General features: G+C 45.1%; 1 protein-coding gene across 2 annotated transcripts; it reads right to left on the minus strand.

The window, feature by feature from the left end:
- Positions 1-3,690: 3,690 nt before the first annotated feature.
- On the minus strand, positions 3,691-25,419 carry NAA30 (N-alpha-acetyltransferase 30, NatC catalytic subunit). Of its 2 annotated transcripts, none has more exons than XM_083737003.1 (5): positions 25,215-25,419; positions 22,317-23,234; positions 16,352-16,475; positions 13,835-13,890; positions 3,691-5,603 (listed from the first exon to the last, which is right to left on the minus strand). In XM_083737003.1, exons 2-5 carry the CDS (start codon positions 23,229-23,231, stop codon positions 5,466-5,468), a joined length of 1,233 nt encoding a protein of 410 aa, XP_083593129.1. In that variant the 5' UTR covers positions 23,232-23,234; positions 25,215-25,419; the 3' UTR covers positions 3,691-5,465. The 2 variants fall into 2 exon arrangements, with proteins under 2 accessions (XP_083593129.1, XP_083593128.1); XM_083737002.1 differs by lacking the exon at positions 25,215-25,419 and adding an exon at positions 23,366-23,580.
- Positions 25,420-26,896: the final 1,477 nt, after the last annotated feature.

A 26,896-nucleotide genomic window follows, 5' to 3' on the forward strand; every position in this document is an offset into this window, starting at 1 on the left:
TACAGGGGACGCGGGTTAAACCACAGAGCCTAGGACTTGCCGATCAGGTCGGCGGTTCAAATCCCCACGACGGAGTGAGCTCCCGTTGCTCTGTCCCTGCTCCTGCCAACCTAGCAGTTCGAAAGCATGCCAGTGCAAGTAGATAAATAGGTACTGCTCCAGCTGGAAGGTAAACGGCGTTTCCGTGCGCTGCTCTGGTTTGCCAGAAGCGGCTTAGTCCTGGTGGCCACATGACCTGGAAGCTGTACGCCGGCTCCCTCGTTCAATAAGGTGAGATGAGTGCCGCAACCCCAGAGTCAGTCACGACTGGACCTAATGGTCAGGGGTCCCTTTACCTTTTTTACCACTGCATTCAGAAACATCACTGCCTCTGACTGTGGAGGCAGACCATAGTCATTGTGCCTAGCAGCCATTGACAGCCTTCCCCTCTATGAATTCGTCCAGCCCTTGTTCAAAGCCATCCAAACTGGTTGCCATCACTGCCTTCTGAGGAAATGAATTCCATTGTTTAAAATGTGGCACGTGAAGTTCTTTATTTTCTGTCCTGTATCTTCCAACCTTCAGTTTCATTGGATGCCCAATTCAACATAGCGCTATGACAATTCAGTGCTGCATTATCCCGTCTGTGCTAACATTCCAGCTGGCCACATGCGGCAATCCCCCGCTCTATTCCTCCCCCCCCCCCATGTGCTGTTCCAGGGGTTCTCCTGATCCCGAGCCAATTTTTTAGGGAACGGGATATTATGTGGCTTTTTCTGTCCACTTCCTCCACGCCACGTATAACTTGATGGGCTTTGATCATGTCACCTCTGGCTCAGTTTTCTCTAGAAGATCTTGATTCCCCAGAGGTCCTGTTCTAAAGACCAAGTGGGATGCATGGAAACCAGATGTGCTTCTTAAGAGTTTCTTACACGAGTCAGCAGGGATGCAGAAAGACACAGCGTTTTCTGTTCTGCTCTCCACCTCTCACAAGCAGCGCTGCTTCCATTCCTCTGCGGTCCGACTTCAGCCAAAAACTATATTATTCATTTCACTGGCTGCTGTAGCCAACTTCTGTAACTGACCTAATTATGTAAGTTACGTTGTCATTACATTATTCCACCCCATTAATTTCAATGCATTAGCTAGCTAGCAGGACCAGTGGTCAGGAATTGTAGTCCAAAAACAGCTGGAGACCCAAGTTTGGGAATCCCTGGTCAAGACCAACATCCTGTTTCCAACGTTGACCAACCAGATGACTTTGAGAACCTAACAAGCAGGGAAGGTATGGATCTTTAATAAAGAACAGTGTGATCTGGAAAAATAAACCATTTTTTTATTCTAGAGCTCATAGACTCAGCATTTTGGGGAACTTGGAAGCAATTCGCTCTGCTTTAATGGCAAAAGGCAGCGTGCACTGAAAATTCAACATACTAAAGCTATCCTTGGCCAACCTGGTGCCCTCCATATGACTTGCGACTATAGCTCTCCATCAGTCTGTTGCTTCTTGGGGCTGTAGTCCAAGATATTTGGATATTCTGAGGGTATGCTAAGCAGCTGCAGAAAGGGGCAGATTACCATTTCACTTTTGGGCTTACCAGGATACAGAACGGTAGGCAAAACCACAGATGAGAAAGGTAACCACTACATATTATGGCAGATAGTCCTTACAGCCAGGGGCTAAAGGTAAAGGTAAAGGGACTCCTGACCATTAGGTCCAGTCATGACCGACTCTGGGGTTGCGGCGCTCATCTCGCTTTATTGGCCGAGGGAGCTGGCGTACAGCTTCAGGGTCATGTGGCCAGCATGACTAAGCTGCTTCTGGCAAACCAGAGCAGCGCATGGAAATGCAGTTTACCTTCCTGCCGGAGCGGTACCTATTTATCTACTTGCGCTGGTGTGCTTTCGAACTGCTAGGTTGGCAGGAGCTGGGACCGAGCAATGGGAGCTCTCTCTGTTGCGGGGATTCGAACCGGCGACGTTCTGATTGGCAAGCTCTAGGCTCTGTGGTTTAACCCACAGTGCCACCCACGTCCCTTATAGCCAGTGGCTACTTCAAATTAAATACAGAAATGCAGCACTTTCATCCAGCAACAGGGAAAAAACCAAGGCAAAATCAGCTGTATTTTTTGTTTTGATATCTGCTTGAAGTTTTCAACTAATTAACATTATCTGAATCAAGTTTTTCCCCCTCACAGTGATTTGATGCAATGCTATTGTCAGGACTGCAAAGAATGTTTTTGTACTTGGAAGACAAATCTCTTTTGGAGAAAACATTAGACACTGATTGGTTAGTTGAAACTGTTTTTGTTTTTTAAAACCCTCATCTTGCTGCTGCAACAGCCCTTCAGAACACTCCTTTTGCCTTCTGAAATTGGGAATAGATGAGTACCTCAAACATGGTCCCAGTACTGTTTTGCCACAATTACTAATGCTTCTAGCAGCATTCTTCCAACACAAGAAAGATGTACACAGCATGCTCAAGATTGTATTTGAAGTGGACTCAATAGTGGCGTTCTGGAGGACTTCAGCCAGCTGGGAAGAAAAAATACAAGCTACAGATTAAATATTCCTAAAATGCACCTGGGACAGATCGTTCAGGATTATGGCACTTTGGATTTTAGATGAGAGTTTAACACGTGGCAGCAGTTAAATATGCAAGCACAAAAATGAGAAACTTTCTGTATGTAGAGAGCTAGCATACTGAGAAATAATTGAAGTTAAAATGTTTCACGATTTTCATATTGCAGTGGGTTCCCCCCCCAACCCCCCCCAGTATATTCAAACATGCAATGTAAACCTACAGTTGAAAAGTTATATAGTCCAGGAAGATTTATCCTTTGTTTTTAAAAAGAAGTACTTCTAATTTGTCACCGAAAGCCTCAATACAGTGGTGCCTCGCTAGATGAAAAAAATTCGTTCCGCGATTCTCTTCGTCTAGCGGTTTTTTCGTCTTGCGAAGCAAGCCCATTGACAGCTTAGTGGATTAGCGCTACAGCGGTTTAGCAGCTTCTAGCGATCAGCTGTTAAGCGGCTTATCAGCAGAACAGCTGATAAGCGGCTTAGCGGCTTAGGAAAAGGGCGGAAAAAAGCGGAAAAAACCCGCGGGGGGGACGCAAGATTTTTTCGTCTTGCGAAGCAACCCCATAGGGAAATTCGTTTTGCGAAGCGCCTCCAAAACGGAAAACCCTTTCGTCTAGCGGGTTTTCCGTCTTGCGAGGCGTTCGTCTTGCGGGGCACCACTGTAATTAAATAAGAGGGTTACCAGCACTTTAAAGAAAGTATCATGATTTTATGCCAGAAAACTCACGTCAATTACTCTTACGGTGGCTAGATGCAGACCTCCAATCCTCCTGGCTTACTTTCTGTAGTGTCAAACAAAATTATATACTGGGGTGGGAAGTAGTAACAAAAAGATGCTTCCATTATTATGTCTTCGTAGCATTTACTTAGGCAACCCATTGCCCAAACTCTTGGCTTTATTAGCGGCAAAGATGGACTTGCACGATTGTTCGATAGCTAGACCCCGGTAGGAAACAGATGCCTGGTGGATACTCAACAGGACATTATCTGCTGGTGCAAACATGGTGAGTCCTGCTAGCAGGGCACTCACTCGAATTGATAAAGAGCTACAACTAAGGCCTGATTCAGATTGGGGGGCCACTGTGGAGGGAGAGGTGAGCCACACAAATTGTGTCCAGAGAGAAGTGCCAGTTTTAAATTAAAATCCTTTATTTTTCCCAAATACAATTCACAACTTATACATAGTGGGGAAGATGCTCAGTCTGTGCAAAATAGGGATGGCCTTCCTTTAAACTTACTAAGCTGTCCAGAATGGGTTGTCCTTCTCCAAAGGGTGATTGGAAATCAGGTTCTCTCAAATGTACAGTTAACTCAAACCATTGCTGTTGTTGTTGTTTAAGACAGGTTGAATCCTTAACAAACAACATAGTAAGGCAAAGTTGAATTCTGAAGAATTTCCTTCCGATATAAGGAAACAATTTATTTTTCCATGAGTCATCTAGGGTCATTTTAATGTTTTGCTTATATATATATATTGTATATAATATATATACCAACGCTGTCATTGCTGAACTGCCAAAAAGAAATGATTTGCTTTACATATTGCACTGACAGACAGAAGTACACTGTGGAGCTGCTGAAAAAGGAAATTTGTTTTTTACAAGCTGATGTAGCCCATTCTGAAAAGGCGGTCGGGGTTTATACCAAACCTTCAAACACCTCTCTGCCAAATTAATCCGAAGAAAATTAAAACTGCAAGAGTTTTGGCTTTCGTTAAAAAAAGAAGAAGAGAGAAAGCGAATGCAGCTTAAAGATGGGTACGGTGCAACTTGAAATTTATTTCCAAGACCAAGAACTGAAAACTGAAACATTTTTAAGAACACGGAAGCAAAGCAATGTGAATCCAAATCAAAATTACGTTGTTCCAACTGCTTTAAAATAATGCCTCTTTAGCTATTCTAGTGATAATTTTGATTAAACAAAAATCGATCCAATCTACATTAATTTACTGCTTTGTGGTTTTGTTTTTTTATATATAAAAAAAGATCCCTCGCTCTCTTTAAAGGAAAAAGTGCATCAGACTCCCTTTTAGCAGCCACTCAAAAAAAATAGCTTACACTTCTTGCTGTAAGAGACGGGCTTTTTAAGCCCTCACCTGGGAGAAGTTTCCAAATCATAAAGGAAATAATTTATTATCAAATCCAGAGTTTAAATAAAATCTGTTCTTGCAAAGACCAAAAAAAAGGGGGGGGATCAAGAAAAGAAAAGCATGCACTCAAAAGTCAGCGGTGGAGACAAATATACTATCTATACAGGCACTGGCAGACGCAATTTTATTGTCACCGTTACTCGATGTAACACACACCCCACCCTACAATACATTTTTTCATCCACTAATCACTGAGGTACCAATATTTAAGAATGAAAAGTTCAATATTGAAAAATAAAACCTAAAGTTGAAGCAGTTTTTATTTTCCCCAGAGAAAAAAAAAACCTATGGTGAGTTTTGTATGAAATGTTAGTATACTTATAGTATTTTTTTAAATTTTCTTTTTACAATCTACATTGGCTTATCTCTTTCTCTCTCTCTCTGGAACCGGGGGAAAAAAAAGTTGTGTTCCACATTACACAGGTTCTTGGATAAAATGTTCACCATCTTATATATCAGGAGTCAGTAGACTTGCAAATGAACAGGGATCTTGGCTACCTACTGGCACATCTTCCTGGTTACCAAGAGGATCTGAAGTCTGAAACAACCTGTTGCAAATTCAGAACAAGACGTGCCATGCCACACAGTGCAACGATTTAGGTGCGACGTTCGATGAGACACTCACAGAGAAGAGCTGCATGGAAGTTATTATGTCCACCTGCAAAGCAATTTCACACAAATTGCATTGCATGCAAAGGACGCCGCTGTCCGGCTGGCTGGGGAGAGGAGTCCTGGGCGCAAGGATGGCCTCCTATCAACGCAGCCACAGTTTAAGACGCAGTGCATCAACTCCATTTAAATAGTATCTGAACAGCCTCTTGTCTCGAACAAAGCCAAGATTTTCATAAAGTTTCAACGCGGACTTGTTGGTGATCTCGGTCTCCAAGACAACCTGCAAAAGAAGATGACAATATTTTCAAGCGATACTGCATTTTCCTGAAATTCCAAGGTTCATCAGATTGATATATGTATATTTAAGCAGCAGTCAGATTCTTGTATTTCAGCTTCAAATTATCTGTAGTCCCGTGTCACAAGGATATCACTATAGAAACCCCCAGAACTGGTCAAGGAATCAATTTGCTGATTCAAATGTGCATGTTTAAATCACCTGTCCAGCATGTGGGGTGTTTTGTTTTTTTTAAAAAAAAACAACTAATGCATTTACAAAGGAGGACCAAGGTTTGCAACTACAACAATTCAGAGTATTGACTGTGACTAGAAAGATGTGGGTTCATATCTCCACTCAGTCATGAAGCACTTCAGGGGATCTTGGCTGAGTCATATCCTCAGCCTAACAATTCCCTCACAGTTTTGCAAGAAGACGGAAAAAAGGGGGGGCACATTTCATCTCTTGAGCTCCTGTGGCATAAGGATGGACAAAAATGTTATTTTTAAAAAAACCAAAAAGACCCAAAACAAAACCCAACAACCACAATTTCAAATGGTGATACATTTTCACTGATAACCTGTTCTTCCATTGACAGGATGTGAACATAGCAAGCTAAATCTGGGATTGTTGATCTGAAAAAAGGCGTTTCATAGAGCCAAGATATGCAACAAATATCTTATGTGTGTACATGAATCCATACAACCGGTTCTCTAAAATGCAGAAGGACATATTCTATGTTCTCCTAATGGCAGCCTGGTGCCAGAACAATCTAACCATCTCTCAGATGGTCAGACATTATATAGTTAAGCTGGCATTACCTAGATGAGGGCTGCCCAAGACCAGGGAGGGTAACTGAAAACGATGATTGAATATGCCTCTGAAAGATCCTCTCAAGAAGGGAAATTGGCTGTAGCCCTCACAGTGAAAGTACATAAGGCAGCAACACGCTTTATCTTTCTGAGCACACACTGTGTATGTAAGTAGGCAAGTCTCTCTCTGTGTAATACAAACATTTGTTTTATTTATGACATTTGTCATATCATTACTTTAAAAAGTACAATACACTTGAGACGTGTTTTTTTCTTACAGGAGGAACAGAAAGCTAAAGTTACACCACATCTTGATTGAAGTTTCTTAAGAGACACTAGAGTCCTGATTTAGCCTGCCAACAGTCAACTGGCCATCCCAGTTCTATACTACTGCTCACGTTTACCAGGTCTTAGACGCAGCTGTAATAATAATAATAATAATAATAATAATAATAATAATAATAATAATAATTTATTTGTACCCTGCCCATCTGGCTGGGTTTCCCCAGCCACTCTGGGCGGCTTCCAACAAAGATACATCAAAATGTCACACATTAAAAACTTCCCTGAACAGGGCTGCCTTCAGATGTTTTCTAAACATCAGGTAGTCGTTTATCTCTTTGACATCTGATGGGAGGGCGTTCCACAGGGCAGGTGCAACTACCGAGAAGGCCCTCTGCCTGGTTCCCTGTAGCTTTGCTTCTCACAGTGAGGGAACTGCCAGAAGGCCCTCGGCACTGGACCTCAGTGTCCGGGCAGAACGATGGGGGTGGAGACGCTGTTATTCCTGGTTACCTCCTGTCCTTCCCCGAAACCTTTCAGCATCCCGAGAGGGTCCGAAGTGGGGGCTGAGCTTCAGAGGCAGTCTGAAGCTGGGAGTCGTTTTACTCTTTTTCGGAGACTCTGAAGCCCAGTGCAATTCAGAGACGGTCCTCTAGGCCACTTTGTACAGGGGCAGGTGGTTTGGCTGATTAAAGTGTCATGGCTTCCTCTGACAGCTGCATTTGCAGACTCTTGCCTATGAAGCATGCACATAACGATGATAATCAGCATCAACGAGAGCATACTGCTTCTTGTATGCACCTCTGCCCCTTCTTGCTATCCGCTGCCACATGCGTAGTCCACAGCCCTACTGCTTCACTGCCCCACCTAGGAAGTTTCCTATTTCCCCAAATTCCCCTAATTCAATGCCTCCTCTCCCTCCAAATGTGTCCAGCCATCACTACCTATTGCAAGTTAAGCATATACACAAATGAAACTGCTTCACGTCCATCAGCACCGTCACAAACCACAGATCACAGTTGCTTCCCAAAATATCCATAAAGCCAATTTATATACGTTGAGTTGGGGTGGCCAGGAGTGAGGGAGCTGAAGTTTCAAGCTGCAACAGATTTTGTGACTAACAACACTATGTCCACCCTGATCTCTAAGGATGGAATGAGCCATAAACCAAACAAACTCCACTAACATTATCTCTAGAAGTATTTGCTTTTCTAACTACACAGGCAGCATTCACTTCCACCAGTGCTATTTTAAGACACTGGCTGTGCTCAGACATTCAAAAGGCCACAGAAGCCTGGGCTCTGCCGCACCACTGTGATAGTCCAACACTGCATAGCCCACAAATGTGTATTAATTACTCTGTAACTGCATTAGATTATAATATTATGGTTATGATTTGATAGTGAGAAGATAGGGTGCAGAAGGGGAGAACTCCTCCTCTGTGGAAAAAGGAGTGGCAAGCCAACCAAAATGAGAAAAGACGAAATTGTGTTTTGAATGTATGTGTTAAATGTTGAAACTCAATATACCGTATTTTTCGCTCTATAAGACGCACCAGACAACAAGACGCACCTAGTTTTTGGAGGAGGAAAACAAGAAAAAAAATATTCTTAATCTCAGAAGCCAGAACAGCAAGAGGGATCGCTGTGCAGTGAAAGCAGTAATCTCTCTTGCTGTTCTGGCTTCTGGGATAGCTGCGCAGCCTGCATTCGCTCCATACGACGCACACACATTTCCCCTTATTTTTAGGAGGGAAAAAGTGAGTCTTATAGAACAAAAAATACGGTGTGTGTGTGTGTGTGTATATATATATATATATATATATATATATATATATATATATATATATTTGTTCTGGGGGGGGGGGGGGAATTATTCAGTAACTGCTACGTAAAGTGACTGTATGCATGCATGAAATAGTAATCGATCCATCACCGCAGAGAGAACTTTTATTACTTGCAACATCAAAATACAACACTTTTCAGCACACATTGTTTAGTTCAGACTAAAGCTGCTGAGTAGTGAGAATTGTACACACATGAATGGCTCAGATCCAAATGCATCAGAATTAAATATATGGCAAGGTAAGAAGACGCATCATCATAATCAGTTTATTATGGTCAATAGACCTGAAACAAAGGGGATTCATAATGAATGCTCCTGTTTCAGGCTTCTAATTTACTGCATCAGGAGAAAGAAAATCTACTATAAATGCAAACTGGAATTTATAAATCTGAATAATCCAATTGTTCGGGAACTTTAAGCTCTTCAAGGAATAGTTCAATTCAAAACAGCTCCAGAGAAATGCAGTTCAAAATATATCTAGGGCTCCAAGTTTGGGAAAGGATGCTGCAGACTAATTAAGGATGTTGCCAAGCTGGAATATGTGCAGAAGACAGCAACTAAGATGAACAAGGGTCTGGAAACCAAGCCTTATGAGGAACGGCGGAGGGAGTTGGGTGTGTTTAGCTTCGGTAAGAGGAGACAGGATAGCCATCTTCAAATATGTAAAAGGCTGTCACATGGAAGAGGGAACAAGCTTGTTTTCTCTTGTTCTGGATGGCAGGACCTGAACCCATGGATTCAAGTTACAGAGGAGATTCCGACTAAACATCAGGAAGAACTTTCTGGCAGTAAGCGCTGTTCAATAGTGGAACAGATTTCCATGAGATGTGGTGGACTCTCCTTCCTTGGAGATTTTTAGCAGAGGTTGGATGGCCATATATAATATATGATTTAGTTGAGATTTCTGCATTGCAGGGGGTTTGGCTAGATGGCCACCGGGATCCCTTCCAACTCTACAATTCTACGAGAAAAGCAATGGGGGTTCAGAGAAGAAAAATGGGGCAACAACTAGGACAACATTGACCCACTCAGTAATACGTAGCAAGGCTATCATTTTAAAGCTGAAGATCATGGGTAGGCAAACTAAGGCCCGGGGGCCAAATCCGGCCCAATCGCCTTCTCAATCCAGCTCGCGGACGGTCCGGGAATCAGCGTGGTTTTACATGAGTAGAATGTGTCCTTTTATTTAAAATGCGTCTCTGGGTTATTTGTGGGGCTTAGGAATTCATTCATTCCCCCCCTCCCAAAAAAAATATAGTCTGGCCCCTCACATGGTCTGAGGGACAGTGGACCGGCCCCCTGCTGAAAAAGTTTGCTGACCCCTGCTGAAAATGTATCTCATTGGCTTTCATTTTAACTAGAATTGTCTCTGTATTTCTTTTTCTTTTTTGGCTCAAGCAATGGTCATTTCCACAATGAAATGTTTGCTATTTTTCTGCCTGAGCGGGCTTATTTTTACCGTTATGTTAACATAAAATAAACAACTCAATCTTTGATAGCTATCATTATTTTCCTGGCCTTTTACAGGTAAGGGGAGATATTCCACAGTGTTTTTTTAAAAAATGAATTTTGCGCATTTATGAAGCAAATGAATCTCTAGCTGTCATATGCAACACCTTTGTTTTCAAGGCAGGGCAATAAATTATCATTGCAAGTAGTCAGCACAACCAGCAGCATTCATTCCATTGTTTACTCTGTTGGTTCAGCAGGTGTGAATTAATGTTGAAATTCTTGTTTATTGGTATTCTAAGTACTTCAAGGTTCTCTTTTGTAGTTGTTCAGGAAAGCCTTTCTACCAGTTTGCCCTTTCAAAAACAAGCTGCTTCCAAGTCAAGATTTCAACATTAGTTCCCATCGGTTGATTTTATTAGGTTCATATTCAGAGCGCCTAAAAAGCAGCAACTGTTTTAAGATGAGTGAGGATGTTTGGCTCAATATCCAATTTGATAAGCCATGGTTTGCAGTTTGGCAGCGAGTTGGAATTAGAAACTGTGGCCTGTGATGCGATGTGAGTTTGCAGACTATAGTTTGTATTAGTTATGTGATGCCAAAGCTGAATAAGTTACAGCTGCTGCTGTATGTCTGGAAGCCAGTAAATCTTGAGACAGGAGTGCTGAGCAAAGAGGGAGGAAATGGGAAAGAAACTCTAAACCATAGCTGGGACATTTGAATGCTCAGACCAAGGCTCTGAGCAGTGGTTAGCATAAACTATAGATTTGGTACGGTGTCTGAACCAAGCCATAATTTCAGATTTTTCGCCCATCGACCTGGTTTGGTCCTAGTTCAGTGGACTAAATTTGGGAAGTAAAACACAAATCAGTTTTAAGAGAGTTCAAGCAGATCAAGGGAGGAGGCAGGGAAGGCTGCGGGGCACAGCACCAAACCAGAAAGATTAGCAAAACAGGTCAACAAAAGGATAGCCCACTGTTCAACAAAAGGAATGGTATCCTGTATTGCGCTTTTAAGGGTGGGTGTCTCCCTCTGGGTCACATGTAGTTCCTTCCAGCAAAGGCCCAACATTATTTTAATCAAAGTGTGCCTCAAAAAAATCCCAAAGCTTTGCTCATAAACAAAAGGATGGGAAAAAATTGCTTTCAGATCACGTGTGCGAGAGAGATTTCATGCTTTTACATGGTAATTTTCACTGCCAGGTTTTTAAAGGCAACACATCAGCTATGCGCAAACGATGCCCTTCATCAGTTCTTCTTGCTAGGTGGCACCAACTTTCTAATAAAGCCTAGTGGCTGCTAAGAGGGATGTTTGGGTGGAAAACCACTTCTGGGCCCCAACTATTGTGAAGAGAACGCATTAGTCCTAGAGAATACTGAAGCTGCTGATACCCAATATGTGTTTTCATGTAATAAATCCTTATTAGTCATGTGGTTTTTTTTAAGAGTAAAAACTGTCACAGTTTTGCATAGTCTACAACACCTTAAACTTTTAGTACACAAGCCAGAAATGCCACTTTAAGGTGCCCTTACTCCAGACAACTGTTAATTTTTCCAACTGTTTTTGGATGTTTGTAAAAACAGTCTTTATAGACATCGCTGAGACGGCTAGAGCGTCGGTGGCAGAAAACTCACTCCGAATCTGATCGGACACAGGTTAGAGCTCAACGTCGAGCCTACCAAGTGGCGATAGCGACGGCAAAGAAGACTTTCTTCACCGCCTCTATTGCATCTGCAGAAAATAGTAGCAGGAGACTCTTTCAGGTGGTCCGCAATTTAACGGAACCACCTTTACCACCGGGGCCTTGTAAAGACCCCAAGATCTCCTGCAACGATTTTGCAAAGTTTTTTGCAGATAAAATCCCTCATATTCGGAAGGAGCTAGACACCACCGTGGGAGCAGGGCTGGGGCGGGAGAGTGCTAGAGCCCTGTCTGGTCAAGTTGCATGGAATCAATTTCAATCCGTTACCCCCGAGGATGTGGACAGGCTGCTTGGACGCGTGAAACCAACCACCTGTCTCCTTGATCCTTGCCCATCCTGGCTAATAAAAGCAAGCCGGCAAGGGCTGGGTGATGGGCTCTGCGGGGTGGTGAATGCTTCCCTCTGTGAGAGAACATTCCCAGATCCGCTGAAAGAGGCGGTCGTTAAACCGCTTCTTAAAAAACCATCTTTAGACCCGGCCAGTATGGCCAACTATCGCCTAGTCTCAAATCTTCCATTCTTGGGCAAGGTGATTGAGCGTGTGGTTGCTGAACAACTCCAGGCACGCCTGGAGGATGCGGACCATTTGGATCCCTTCCAATCGGGGTTCAGGCCTCATCATGGGACTGAAACTGCCTTGGTCGCACTGGTTGATGATCTCCGGCAGGCTAGGGACAAAGGTTAGAGCTGTTTCCTAGTTCTGCTGGATCTCTCAGCGGCCTTTGATACAATCGACCATAACATCTATCTGGACCGTCTAGAGGGGTTGGGAGCTGGGGGCACTGTTATACAGTGGTTTCGCTCCTTCCTCCTGGGCCGTGTTCAGAAAGTGGTGGTGGGGGATGAGTGCTCAGACCCTTGGGCCCTCACTTGTGGGGTACCTCAAGGTTCCGTCCTCTCCCCCATGCTTTTTAACATCTATATGAAGCCGCTGGGAGAAATCATCAGGGGGTTTGGACTGGGTGTCCATCAATATGCAGATGATACCCAGCTCTACCTCTCTTTCAAATCAGAACCAGTGAAGGCGGTGAAGGTCCTGTGTGAGTGCCTGGAGGCGGTTGGAGGATGGATGGCGGCTAATGGATTGAAGCTGAATCCTGACAAGACAGAAGTACTGTTTTTGGGGGACAGGAGACGGGCTGGTGTGGAGGACTCCCTGGTCCTGAATAGGGTAACTGTGCCCCTGAAGGACCAGGTGCGTAGCCTGGGAGTCATTTTGGACTCACAGCTGTCCATGGAGGCGCAGGTCAATTCTGTATTCAGGGCAGCTGTCTACCAACTCCACCTGGTACGCAGGCTGAGACCCTACCTGCTGTCTCGCCAGAGTGGTGCAGGCTCTAGTTATCTCCCGCTTGGACTACTGCAATGCGCTCTACGTGGGGCTACCTTTGAAGGTGACTCGGAAACTACTGCTAATCCAGAATGCGGCAGCTAGACTGGTGACTGGGGGCGGCCGCCGAGACCACATAACACCGGTCTTGAAAGACCTACATTGGCTCCCAGTATGTTTCCGAGCACAATTCAAAGTGTTGGTGTTGACCTTTAAAGCCCTAAACGGCCTCGGCCCAGTATACCTGAAGGAGTGTCTCCACCCCCATCGTTCTGCCCGGACGCTGAGGTCCAGCGCCGAGGGCCTTCTGGCGGTTCCCTCATTGCGAGAAGCAAAGCTACAGGGAACCAGGCAGAGGGCCTTTTCGGTAGTGGCGCCCGCCCTGTGGAACGCCCTCCCATCAGATGTCAAAACGATAAACAACTACCGGACATTCAGAAGACATCTTAAGGCAGCCCTGTTCAGGGAAGTTTTTAATGTATGATATTTTAGTGTTTTCTGGTTTCTATGGAAGCCGCCCAGAGTGGCTGGGGAAACCCCACCAGATGGGCTGGGTACAAATAATAAATTATTATTATTATTATTATTATTATTATTATTATTATTATTATCACTGCCCTGTCTAAAACAGTCAAACAGATGCTAACTCATTTCCTGGAGTCACAGAAAGTTCTCAGAATAATGTATCTTTCTGAATGTGTTCTATATTCTGCTCTAACAGAAGAGTTGCTTACATAGCAAATGGCATTTGAAATGATGGCCTTCTAGCGAAGCGAGGAATGAAAACATACTTCCTTCAAATGAAGAAAAGACTCACCTCATCGCAATCTCCTTCTACCATGGCATAAATAGCTTTCTTAACCAAGTTTGTACCTGGAATAGAGATTAAAAGCAACAAATTTAAACCACTGGCACAAATTATTTCAGCACCAATTAGCTCCTAGAGTTCAGGCTATGGCATAAAAGCAAATGTACATAATTAATGATTACTATGGCTATTCTGTACAACCAAGATAAAATACCTTCTCTAATTCAAAATAAAAAGGCCTCTTAGCCCTCTGCATCAAATTGGGCTGGGCATTTCCTGTCTCCTAATTCAAACTGAAGCAATGGCCTTATTGAGGTCTTTTTTATTTTATTTTTACTGAAGCAGAAGCACAAAGCAGCTTCTAGGAAAACAACCACCAAACAATAAATCTGATTTAAAATAATGAAGGTGTTACAACAGCCAGGGCCACCTAGCCTGCAATGGTATAATGAACTGTATGGCCAGGGAAGATTCTGGGGTACAGGATAAGGGGCTTAAAAGTGTGAGGCATCATGGGTTGTGCAACTAAGGCCTTGGCATTAAAAAACAACAACCTTCAATTGCCTGCATTGTCAGAGTTTTGCTTCTCACAAAATGTCATGCTTTGGACCCTCCCCTCACCAAGTTTTGTATTTGTTCCCTTAGTGTAGTTCAGATTTCCGTCTAGACGTGTTTTAACCGAGGAAGTCTACCATCTGAAGATGTCTTACAAGGCAAGGCAGCCACCTCGAAGAGCATGCACTGCACATAAAAGAGGCATGCCCATCTTCAATAGGATGCAACTAGAATGAACGCTGGGGGGGAAATAATAAATGAGTTTCTATGTCAGTGAATAAGAAGGGAACCAAGCTGTGTCCAATAAGTTGCTGCTGTGGACAGAGAAAACCAAAGCACCCTGGTGTGCCTGCACAAGGGACTCTTTAGATCCCTGCCAGTCAACAGTATGCTGTACCAGCGATCTGAAGCAATGGCCTGTGAATTCACTTACTCCCAACTGCCAAGGCAAGCTTTCTTCTCCCAGTTCCCGCAAAGCAAGCCTTCAGAGCTCAGAGGGCCAAGGCAGAGCACAAGCGTGGGAGCTAGTCCCATCTCCTTGTGGAACCCTGGTCTGAACAAGGTAAAGGTAAAGGTAAAGGTACCCCTGCCCGTACGGGCCAGTCATGTCCGACTCTGGGGTTGTGCGCCCATCTCACTTAAGAGGCCGGGGGCCAGCGCTGTCCGAAGACACTTCCGGGTCACGTGGCCAGCATGACAAGCTGCATCTGGCGAGCCAGCGCAGCCCACGGAAACGCCGTTTACCTTCCCGCTAGTAAGCAGTCCCTATTTATCTACTTGCACCCGGGGGTGCTTTCGAACTGCTAGGTTGGCAGGTGCTGGGACCGAACCCCGCCGCGGGGATTCGAATCGCCACCTGACGATTGGCAAGTCCTAGGCGCTGAGGTTTAAAGGTGGCTGGGATTAAATTGGAAACCACCAATTTCTGTAACCAAGCCTAAAGCCGAAGTGTGTTTGGGGAGGAACGCCCAACAAATTCCTTCTAAAATGGGAGTGGGAGAGTAGTTTCTGCTTCATATCCAATTTACCATTCATTCATGGCGCCTACATTTGCATTAAGGAAGAAAAAAGGGTTCCCCCCTGGCTTTTGGTTCATTTAAGGCATACATAAAACGGCTGGCAACTGGTAGTTGTCAGGCTACATCTGGCCACCTGAGGGATGCCATCTGTTCACAGCAAATGTAGGTAGATAGATTAGGGGTTTTATCGTGTAGCAGCCACGAGACCCTGTAGTGCCCAACACTGGCAATTTCCTTCAAAATGCAGCCATGACACACTTCAATGAATTCATGATGGCTCAATTTAACAAACACAGCAAACTTGCTGAGAAGGTGAAGTTATCACCTGGTGGTGGGCAAGCTGGTGAACTCACAGAGGCCCGGTTTCAGCTTTTTATTTAATTTTTGTTTGCTGTTCCCTCAACACAGACACACATATACTGGAGGGCTTTCACTGATTTGCATGATTAAGTATATGTGCTTAAGACATGATTTTCATAACATGGCTTGCATATTATTTTTATGAACATGGGATGCACCACACAGCTGTAAGTATTCCACAACACAACGGTGCAGCTACTCTAAATAAAAAATGATCAACTTTCTTTCTCCCCATGATGGAACTCTAAACTGGGTATCTGAGAACTCAGACTCTGAGACCCAGACTGGTGCATGTCTGGTGGATCTTATGTTTTCAGGTCATGCCCTGTTTCTCCATCTTTTGTGTACATTATGATTATTTAAAAACGAACTAGTCGTATAGAATTGTTAATGAACACGCAAAAGTGGATTATTATCAGGAGTCTATTATGGACTTCAAAGACTGTAGAACTGCAAGTTTTCTCACCTAAAAACAGTAACGTTCAAAAATAACTTGTAACACAAGAAGGGTGTAATCAAGATTTCATCCCAAAGCAGCAACTATTAGATATATTTTTATTTATTTAAAAAAGGACACAAATGCTATTCTTACCTATGCCTTTTCTTCTGTATTTGGAATCCACTGCTAACATGGCTATATAACCTCTGCGAAACATCTTTTTGTGCATATCCAACTTGCAGACGATGGCACCTACACACTCGTCTCCTACCATTGCCTTGAAAAAAACAACAATCCAAGAAGATTTTTGTAGATTAAGAGGGCAATATGCAGTGCCAGAAAACTCACCATTCTATAAGTACATTTACAGCAAAATTGCTTTCTGGAAGTTATTTGCTTTACAAATAAAGGCAGATGCATCTCCCAGTAACTAAAGCGTACACTACACATTTTGTAGTAAGGCAAATTTGGAGGATGATTTCTCAAATTGTTACATTGACTGGCTTGGATTCTAAGTAGCACAAATTTAAGAAAGCTCACTTTTCTGTTCCCTCAAAGCCCCGCCATCCTGAGAAGTCTCTCTCTCTCTCTCTCTCTCTGAGGGCTGGAGGACCCTCTCCACTGTGTGAGACAGGGCAAGGAGAGCTGCGGGGGGAGTTGCCCCCAACTGGACAGAGGGACTGTCTGCGAATTTCATCTGCAGAAGGCATCTCTGCTCAAAAGCGTGTGTGTGTCCCCCCCCCCCCATGCCTTTTAGGAACACCCTCCTGCTTGGCCTTTCCTCAGGAGCTTTTGGGTGGATGCAGAAGAGACAGAAAGGTCCGCTTGTGCAAGCTTGTTTCCGCTTGTCATTTAGGATACACGCTACTGATTTCAGCCTATTCTACACAGAACTCCTAAAAGATTATGTAAAGGAAAGCCTCATGCAATTCAAAGAATGCATCGATACCAGTACCGGTGGTACCTCTAGTTGCGAACACCTCTGGATACGTATCCTTCGGGTTATACACGTGGCAAACCCATAAGTAATGGAAAGGTTTCCACTGCGTGTGCATGCGCAGAAGCAGGCTATCGCCCCCGTGCGCATGCGCAGAAGCAGCGCCTCTGGATGCGAATGTTTCGGGGTAAGAATGGACCCCCTATTACTGGCCTGAGGAAAATAATTTTGAAATTCCGAGAAGGAAATACACAATCTAAGCATTATTTAAGTTAGCAAGCTGTTCCAATGATATACAGCCACTGTCCTCTAACCATGAACTAAACTGGAAGTCACAAACAAAGCTGCAGTCAGAGAGAACTCCAGAAGATATTCTGGAATAACTGGTTTGAGGACTGCGAAGAAGGGAAAGAAAAATCTACACTCCCCAAACCCCACTTTCTACCTCTTTCACACAAATATACACAAAGGTTTTCGATATATACGTAGATCACTTGCCATAACTAAATTTGTTTCAGAATTCTTATCCTTTCAACAAAATACTAATTACTGATAACTTAAGCACTCATGGAAGTTAACTGTACACTTCCTAATCCACTTGTGACACACCTGCACACGTAAATAAACTCTTGAGTGAGGAAAAGAAGCTGCAAAATCATTTCATTTGAAAAGATTCATAAACCTATGTGATAAAATATACTGAATGTGTAAAATTTACCACCAAGGAATGCCTTAAGGGGAGATTCCATGCTAAATCTGCACCTCTCTCCTCTCAGATCCAAGTCTCTACCCACAAAACCTGTGCAACAGGACAATGCAGAGACCAACCCAAGCACTCTGACTCAGAAGGAAAAGTTACTGGATTTAAAATTCAATCCATCACATCAAAATGTTTTCTTAATAAAATCTGGCATAGAAGGGCCCCATAAGTTTTTTAAGATATAAAAAATTAAGCAGCAACAGTGAGTTGCAGAGGAGCTCAACTACCTTCTCAATTTCTCAAACACAGGGGAGGGGGAAATCCCCAACCTACGCTAAATTCTTGCCTTAGGCTGAAACCTTGCACACATTTTGTGTGTATCAGCCAGATGCCGAGAAGTGTCACCGTGAAGCTGAATATGCTAAGAGAACACCAATTTTTGTGCAAAGAAGCTCGAATGTACTACGTGACTGTTCATGCTATATCTTCTTTTGTTAAAGAGACACCAAGGGTAATAATGAATTATAGGCCAAACCACTTGGAATCAGGCAGCATTATAGGCTAGCAGCACAAACCAATTACAGTTAAGCACCCTGAATTCTGATCAAGTTCAACAGGAGGGATTTAAGCAGGTACTTAACTCTCCCATTGTGATCAATGGGGGCACGGTTTTTCTTCCTAACAAACCTCTTGGAACAAGTGTGCATTCATGTAGTGAGTTCAAGGGCACACACACACAGTATACAATAGGCTTACTCGCCTCTTGCCAGGGAACAGCCTTTGCATAGCAGGATGAACAGAGCCAGCTGCTTGAACTTAGAAATGCTTACGCTGGCATACAACATAAGCATTTTGTGCCCTCATGCTGGCACAGCTGTTCTCTTACATTCTGTCCTTAGAGGTTACATGGAGTCTTAGATTTGGTAGGTAGGCAGGCAAGAGTAGATTTCATTTCATTGTGCAACAGCAGCAGAAGCACCCAGGCTATGTTATGACATACAGAAGATGACATTTCAAGCAGCTTTCTCTTAAGATTTCACTCAAGTCATGAATAATAGCAGGTCCCACTTAGTTCCTAATGTCTTAAAAGGGCACCCAGCCAATTATTGTTAGAAGCATGAAGAAAGTATGTAAGTTAGAATCCACTTTGAAGTGAAGCTAGGGTCACACACATGAAGATAACAAGACCTGCAGAAAACTTTGGGAGTATTTTAAGAAGTGGGCACAAAAAGAGCCCTGCCTTAAACTTCAGCCGCAAATCACTTCTCACTGACATACTGATGGCCTTGCAATAGTGAAGACAAAAAATTCTAGAGATAAGCAGCTGTAAGCTAACGTCTTTCATCTTTGAAGCTAATGAGCAATACCTGAATTCCTGTTGTCACTTTATTATCCGGAAACAATAACTTTCTGTCTCTAGTTCCAGCAACACAGCTAAATGAACAGTGTTTCACTCGGAGCTCAGAATTTAACCAAAGCTGCTTAGAATTTACTTCTCCAGCTTTTATTCACGGGCCTCATTCAGTCACCACACTAGTTCAATCTACAAACCATAGTTTAGAGATCAGGAACATGTGACAGGTTTCCATTCTCTTTCTGCCTCTCTTCCTCTCTCATGTGTGCATATACTTCCTTTCTTCCACGGTTTGTTTTGAGGTAGCGCTAGTTAGCATTTATCATTGTTTGCATCTGAATCAAGCAAATCATGGAAAGAAGAGAGAATCTTTGAGAGGACAGGGCTGCAGCTCAGTGACAGAGGATCTAGAAAGTCACAGCTTCAATTCATGACATCTCCAGGTTGGGTGGGAGAAACCTCAGTCTGAAACCCTAGAGCCACTACTGGTCAGTGTAGACAAAACTGAACTAGACGGACCAACAGCCCCATTCAGTATACGGCAGTTTCCTATGTATGTCTCTATGACAGACAGAAGGGAGCAAGCATTACTGAATGCTAGGTTTAGACTAGGCCACTGGACAATAATCTATAAAACACAAACTGCAACCAAACCAGAAGTTTACCATCAAGTAGCACCATTTAGAAACTTGGCCTAGTAAAAATTTGGCCCTTATGAGGCCACCTTTAAATTTCTCGTTTTATGTTCTGTTACCATTCATGTTCAACATTCACAAGGGTCCAGGCTCACCAGACTTCTAAACACACAAGCAGGGAGAGACTATGGCATATCACCAGCATTAAAACTTTAAGCAAGGAAAGTCCCATTACTATAGGAAGCTTAGTGCTTCACTCCAACACTACTGCTTAAAAAAATAATAAAAATCAAACCTGACTTCAGGGATGTTGAAAGTATCCAGCACAGACTACAGGCAGATTAATTTTGTTAGAGGCTAATCAATCCGGGAGGACTAAGCATCTTGCAGCATTATTAGTTTTAATATGTTCAGAGAAGAGAAGCCAAAAAGATTCAGGAAGAACATTTTGTATTTGATAATTAGAACGTCCACAGATCTATTAGCACCGATAAACCGCTGAAACCCATAAATGCAATGTTTGCTTGCTAGAAGGCCTTCCAAAATTCAGTTTTGTTGGGTGCTCTTGTTCAGCTTTCTGGAACATCAACCCTGCAAATGAGTGTTTAGAAACCAGCCTCACAAGTGCCAGAACAAAGGTATTGGCTGACTCAAGTTGAAATGCTTAATCACTTTTCTTAAAAGCAGATGCTTGTGAACACCCTCAGTCCCTTTACCAAATGCAGCATGTAGGCAGCATTATACTAAAACAACATGGTGTTCAGTTTTGTTACTGGGGCCCAGCCAGTGGCTTCTGAGGTCACATAACCAATCTGCTGCAGCAATACACAATGCCTGTGTGATTCACAGACCTAACAAGAAGTGTGATGAGCATTTGGACTGATGCTGCCACTATGAAGAACCACCCCTCAAGATTTTCCCCGCAAACCATTTTTGTTCTCTACCTAGCCGATTGATGCTTGCCCATGAGTGTTCTCTTCTCCACATCACAAGCCCTTAAAAAGCTGTCTAATTAGCAGTTCATAAACGTTTTAAAATCAACTGATATAAAATTCCATAGGTGGCATTTCCTTGTAAAAAATAAATAAATTCCAAGGATTATAATATTAAAAGGCTCAACAAAATACCTGTACAATGTTCGCAAAGTCTATTTTATGTCCACTTATAATTGTCTTTAGAGATATAATATTTGCCTGGTAGTTTACCTCTACTCTCATCATCCGGTAACAGCACAGCTTTGATCCTGAAATTATTTACTACTTCTGCATGTGCATCCATAAAAATAAACATAAGAGGGGCTGACAAGTCTGAGCTCTGACCATATAAGTCTGTAGTCCAGTCTGATTGTTATTTTGCTATAAGGTGGGACACTAATATTTCCCTTTAGCACTGACAAGTTCTTTAACATATATAATGCAGTAGGAGCACTTGATTAGGTGCGTCCCCATTCTCTCGAACATATCACAAGCAACAGTTACCCTTCAATAGAAAATTCCCCAAAGCTTCCACACACAGTCCCTCATCTATATGGGTGGACCAGCTGCTGTTTCTGTAACTAAAATGTATACTTCAGACATGCATTTTTCTGAGACTTTAGATGACACGAAAAAGTAAACTTTCTATTTAAAATTGGCATGCCACAGAAAAAAGGAGAAACCATCACGTTTCTAGCTCTGTGATCACCTCTTTCAGCATTCTGAAATCTCTACAGGCCTCAGTACTCTACCATCACAGAATAATATTTCAAAGAAGGTGAGGCAGCCAAATGAATAATAAAAATAGCATCATTTGGTAGAGACTAAGAAGGAACACAATTTTCAATGTATGACAGATGACAGCTGTGTTCCAATTTCATTAGGGAGAATAAGAACTGAATACAATGGAAAAGAGATTTTCAGTACAGCACAGTTCCAAGTGGAAATGTATTACTATGTAATGATACATAAGATCCATTTTAGAGGCTTTTAAAAGGTGTTGAATTGCTTTTCAGAAGTAATGTGGACTTAAATCAATGCCGGTCTGAAGGAAGATGGGACTAGACAATATCCAGGCTAAAATGTTTCTAAAAACTTCTCTACAGATATGAAGGCTGCCAGCTGTCAATTGATACCATTAATATGGCTATTTCTCATTTTTACTGGGCTGAAGGTGAGAGAGGGAATGCTAAAAAGAAATCAAATGGGAAAGTAATGTCAATGACAACTAATGCACACAAAAAGTTGAGGGTCTTATTTGTACACGCACACCCCAAATTTGAAGTTACAGAAAAATCTCCATAAACTGAAGACTTACACATTCCTATGCCAAATCAGCTGAGCCACAGAGGTCACCAAGCTGGTTCTGTGTATCTTTTATTTCAAAAACAAAGTGACCAAATGTGGACTAGCTTCCCCTGCGGCCTCCCCAACCCTGCACCGGCCACCCATCCTCTATACCCCTCAACGCCAACTTCCTTCACCATGCCTCCTTCCTCGCCCCCTCCCCCAACTTACCAAAAAGCAAAGCTGAGGCCAGTTGTGGATAAAATACCTATATGTGTAAATGGAGTAGGGTTCAGACAGATCTTTGGTGATCAGTCTCATGATATCGGGCATCTGCAGCTCGGACTCATAGCGGACGTATCGTATCGTCAGGTCCCCTTCCTCCTCCTCCACCTGCTGGGGGCCCCAGGAAGAGTCCGTGGTGGGGGGCCCCGGGGAGCATTTCTGCAAGCTGCAGTTGGAGGCCAAGGACCTGGACAGGAGCAGCAGGGACTCCTCCTCCTCCTGGTGGCCTCCTCCTCCTTCCTCCACCCCTCCCGCTCCAGCCAGCCCATTCCTGTCCCCTTCAGAGGGGGCAGAAGCAGCGTCGTGGCGGCGCTTCTGCTGCTCCGGGGGCTGCGCAGTCCTTGCTTGGGAGCGGGGGACCCGGTGGTGGTGATGGTGGTGGTTGCTGAGCGAGGAGGGAGGCTGCTGCTGGGGGGGCAGCTCGGGACCCTCTTCCTGCTGCTGCTGCTGCCCGTGTCCCATTGTCTTGCCAGCGGGGCTGGGGCTGCTCCTGCCGCCGCCGCCGCCGCCGCCTCTCTTGCTGTCCGGCGGGCGCTGCTTCTCTCCGCCGCCGCCGCCGCTCAGGACCTTGCCCTTGAGGGGGCCGCGCAAGTGCCGCAGGTCCGGCCCGGGGATGAGCCCGTTGAGCTGGTGGTTGCGCCGGTGCGGCGGGCAAGGCCGGCGGCGGTCCCGGGCGCCTTCATCCCCGGCCTCCTCCTCCTCCTCTTCTTCCTCGCGAGGCCTTCTTCCTCCGCCTTCCTCCTCTTCTTCTTCCTCCTCCTCCTCTTCCTCGGCGGCTCCCGGAAAGGGCAGGAGGAGCGAGGCGGCGTCTCCCGGCGGCGAAGCGAGGAGGCTGCTAGGCCCGGGCGGAACCTCGGCCATGTCCTGAGGCGGGAAGAGACCGGCAAGGGAGAGAAGCGTGAGAAAGAGAGGCGACCCCCGCCCAAGACTCTCCCCTCGCCCACACGCCGCCCCCCCCCGGCCGCCCCTTCCCCGCCGCCCCGTCTCCGCCTCACCCCAAAATCCCCTCAGCAGCAGCAGCAGCAGCCGCGGCGCCTCCCGCTCCCCTCCTCCGCTCCTCCTCATCCAGCGGCCGTAAAGCGAGGGCAGGTTTCCCGTCAGGCCAGGCCGCCGCCGCTCTCGCGCGAGGGCGGACGAAGGAAGAGCGCGACACTTCGCGCCGCCGCCTCGCTTTACGGCCGGGCCCCCTCAGGAAAGGGCTGCGAGGGAAAAGGGAAGGAGAAACGGCGTAAGGGGGGGCGGGGCCTCGCCGAGAGGGCGGGGCGCGGCTTCCTCTGCGCGCGCCGTCGCGGCCCCGCCCACCGCCTTTCCCTGCGGGGCGGTGCTTGCGCGCGCTCGCTCGCTCGCTCGCTCGCTTTGTGCTAACTTTCCCCGTCCTCCTTTTCTTATCTCTATGGTCCTACAAGTCGCGGAGACTCTATGGTCAGCGAAAGAAAGAGAGGCCGATATATATCTATTTCTCTTTTAAAAAGCTGTCCCTTCACGGATAGGCCCTCGCGACGGTGGGAGAGCTGCGCAAGCGCAGATCGTGCTTTGGCTGAGGGCTAGGCGGGAACGAGCTTGGGGGCTGGGGGCGGGGCTAGCGGTAGGCAGACAAGGGAAAAGCGACCCTGTACACGTTTCTCACGACAAGGGGAGGGGGGGGGAGAGAGACGCGTGTACATATGCATGTGAGTATGGGAGTACACGTGTGCGGTTTTCGTGAACTATATTTCTCGGGTGACTACTTTGACTAAAGCTCTTCATTACATCCCCCTCAAATTAAGATGATGGATCATCACCATCTGTTAATTAAATCACCCTTTATTATTAACTACATTTGTATACAGTGGTACCTCGGGTTACATACGCTTCAGGTTACAGACTCCGCTAACCCAGAAATAGTGCTTCAGGTTAAGAACTTTGCTTCAGGATGAGAACAGAAATCGTGCACTGGCGGCGTGGCGACAGTAGGAGGCCACATTGGCTAAAGTGGTGCTTCAGGTTAAGAACAGTTTCAGGTTAAGAACAGATCTCTGGAACGGATTAAGTACTTAACCCGAGGTACCACTGTACTGTCCTCCATCACAATGTAAAAATGCAAAATGCAAACACAAAATACATAAGAAGACAGAATCAAACCTATGGTATAACCCCACCCCACCCCAAACACAGGCCATAGAATGTTAGTCAGCCCATAGCCTGTTTATAGAGATTGTTGTTGCTGTTGTTTTATTCATACCCTGCCCACCTGCTTCCCCCCAGAGTGGTTTCCGCAGCCACTCTGAGCAGCTTACAGTGTACATATGAAAACATGGTTTTTTCCCTGGTCTGTAAGCATATAAAGGGGATGCGGGTGGCGCTGTGGGTTAAACCACAGAGCCTAGGACTTGCCAATCAGAAGGTCAGCGGTTTGAATCCCCGCGACAGGGTGAGCTCCTGTTTCTTGGTCCCTGCTCCTGCCAACCTAGCATTTCGAAAATATGTCAAAGTGCAAGTAGATAAATAGGTACCGCTCCGGCAGGAAGGTAAACGGCGTTTCAATGCGCTGCTCTGGTTCGCCAGAAACGGCTTAGTCATGCTGGCCACATGACCCGGAAAAACTCTCTGTGGACAAACGTCGGCTCCCTTGGCCAGTAAAGCAAGATGAGTGCCGCAAACCCAGAGTTGGCCACGACTGGACCTAATGGTCAGGGGTCCAGGGGTCCTAAAGGTCAGATGGTGGCCCACCTCTGGCAACTCCCCTCAACCCCTGGTAGGGGCTGGTGGGAGTTGTAGTGGAGGACATCTGGGCAGCACCAGGTTGCAGAAGCCTTTCCTCTCCATCCCCTTGGATCCCCAGACCCTCCCATTCTTTGAGGCCACCTGTTTGCCACTCAATGGACAGTTGCCTCCATGAATCCCGCCGTCTCTCCTGCCATGTAAAAAGTGGCCGGTGGGCCATGGAGATCAAGCAGGACCACCTGTCCAGGTTTCACGAGAAAATGTCCCCTGAAAAGAACTTGGGTCATTTGCTTCAGGTAGCAAAGGCTGTGTTCTCTCAGCCTGAAGTCACAAAGCTTGCGGTGATGTCAGAACCGGCTGCAGGGTGGATGTCTGTGATCGATACTTCAACATCAATTTTGTGTCTTTTCCTTAGCTGAAGCAGTTTTTTGCTCCTCCTTTTCTTCTAATTTCTCTCCTCATTGATTTTGTCTTCCTGTCTCCTCGACTTGCAAGTTTGCTGTTTTTAGCTCCCCCCTCCCAGGCAGCCTCCTTTTTTGCTAGCGTCCCTCTTCTCCCTCCCCGATCGCTTGCCATCAGTGGCTTTATTTCAACACCCACTTCCCTCTTTCAAAAAAAAGAAGAAGCATGATATGCTTTTTGCCCCTGGGCAATTTGGCTCCAGGGACCACACATTCGCTCCATAAGACACACAGACATTTCCCCTTACAAAAGTGTGTCTTTTGGAGCGAAAAATACGGTACAGGAAATAAAAACAACAACCCAACAACCTCCCATCTGAAAAAAAATCACATTTTAAAAGGGCATAGGATCCTGGCAACTTTTAAAGTAAGACAATTAACAAACCGCTCATTGGAAAGATCATGATCTCAGAAATGTCTGCAGCAATATTTATTGGCAACCCAATTGGCTGAGTGTATGGTTTACTCCTGTGCCTTTCTTCTCCCAAAGATGTCCTGCAAGGCAGCAGGTATGGATATTTCCTCAGGGTTTACTCCCGAAGCTTTTCTCATGAATTCATATAGCCAGAAAGCAGCTGAGGTTTGGGATCAGAGTTTTCCTTCTCCTAGATGGGCTACCTTCCCAGTGGACAAGCCCTACCTGCCCCTAAGGGCGGTGTAAAAATGTAATAAACAAGCAAGCAAGCAAAGCCATCTCCATCTTTCGCCTAAGATGCACTCCTCTCCTGTCTTTCACCTGGCTGGGATGAAAAGGGGCAGGCAAGTTTCACCACAGGAAGAGAAGAAGAGTCTGTCACCCAGTGGCCAAATGCCCTCAAGGGAAACCCATAAGTTTCCTCCGCCTGAGAGCTATGAATTGCTGCTGGCGGCCAAAGCAGACGATATTGAGTTAGGTGGCCGAAAAAAAATTACATATCACTTGGGAAGACAGGTGAACTAATGCCAGTGTACTGGAAGAAGCAAAGTGTCAAAGCAATGATTCTTCATCAACAACTTCGTTGGACTGGTCATGTTGTACAGATGCCTAATGATCGTCTTCCAAAGCAACTACTCTATTCCAAACTTAAAAATGGAAAACGTAATGCTGGTGGTCAACAAAAGAGGTTTAAAGACTCTCTCAAGGCAAATCTTTAAAAATGTAGTACCGTATTTTTCGCTCTATAGGATGCACTTTTCCCTCCTAAAAAGCAAGGGAAAATGTGTGTGTGTCCTATGGAGTGAATGCGGGGGGGGGGGGGAGGCAGGCGGGAAAAGCCCCCAAGAGCCTCACACAAGCTCCTTTCGCTCCTGCGGGCTTTTCCCCAGGAGGAAAAAGGGACTGACTGGCTGCATCAGTCCCTTCTCCCACCACATAGGAAAGCC

Source organism: Podarcis gaigeae (genome assembly GCF_964106915.1).
Source record: "Podarcis gaigeae genome assembly, chromosome: 1".
In the NCBI taxonomy this organism is placed as follows: domain Eukaryota; kingdom Metazoa; phylum Chordata; class Lepidosauria; order Squamata; family Lacertidae; genus Podarcis; species Podarcis gaigeae.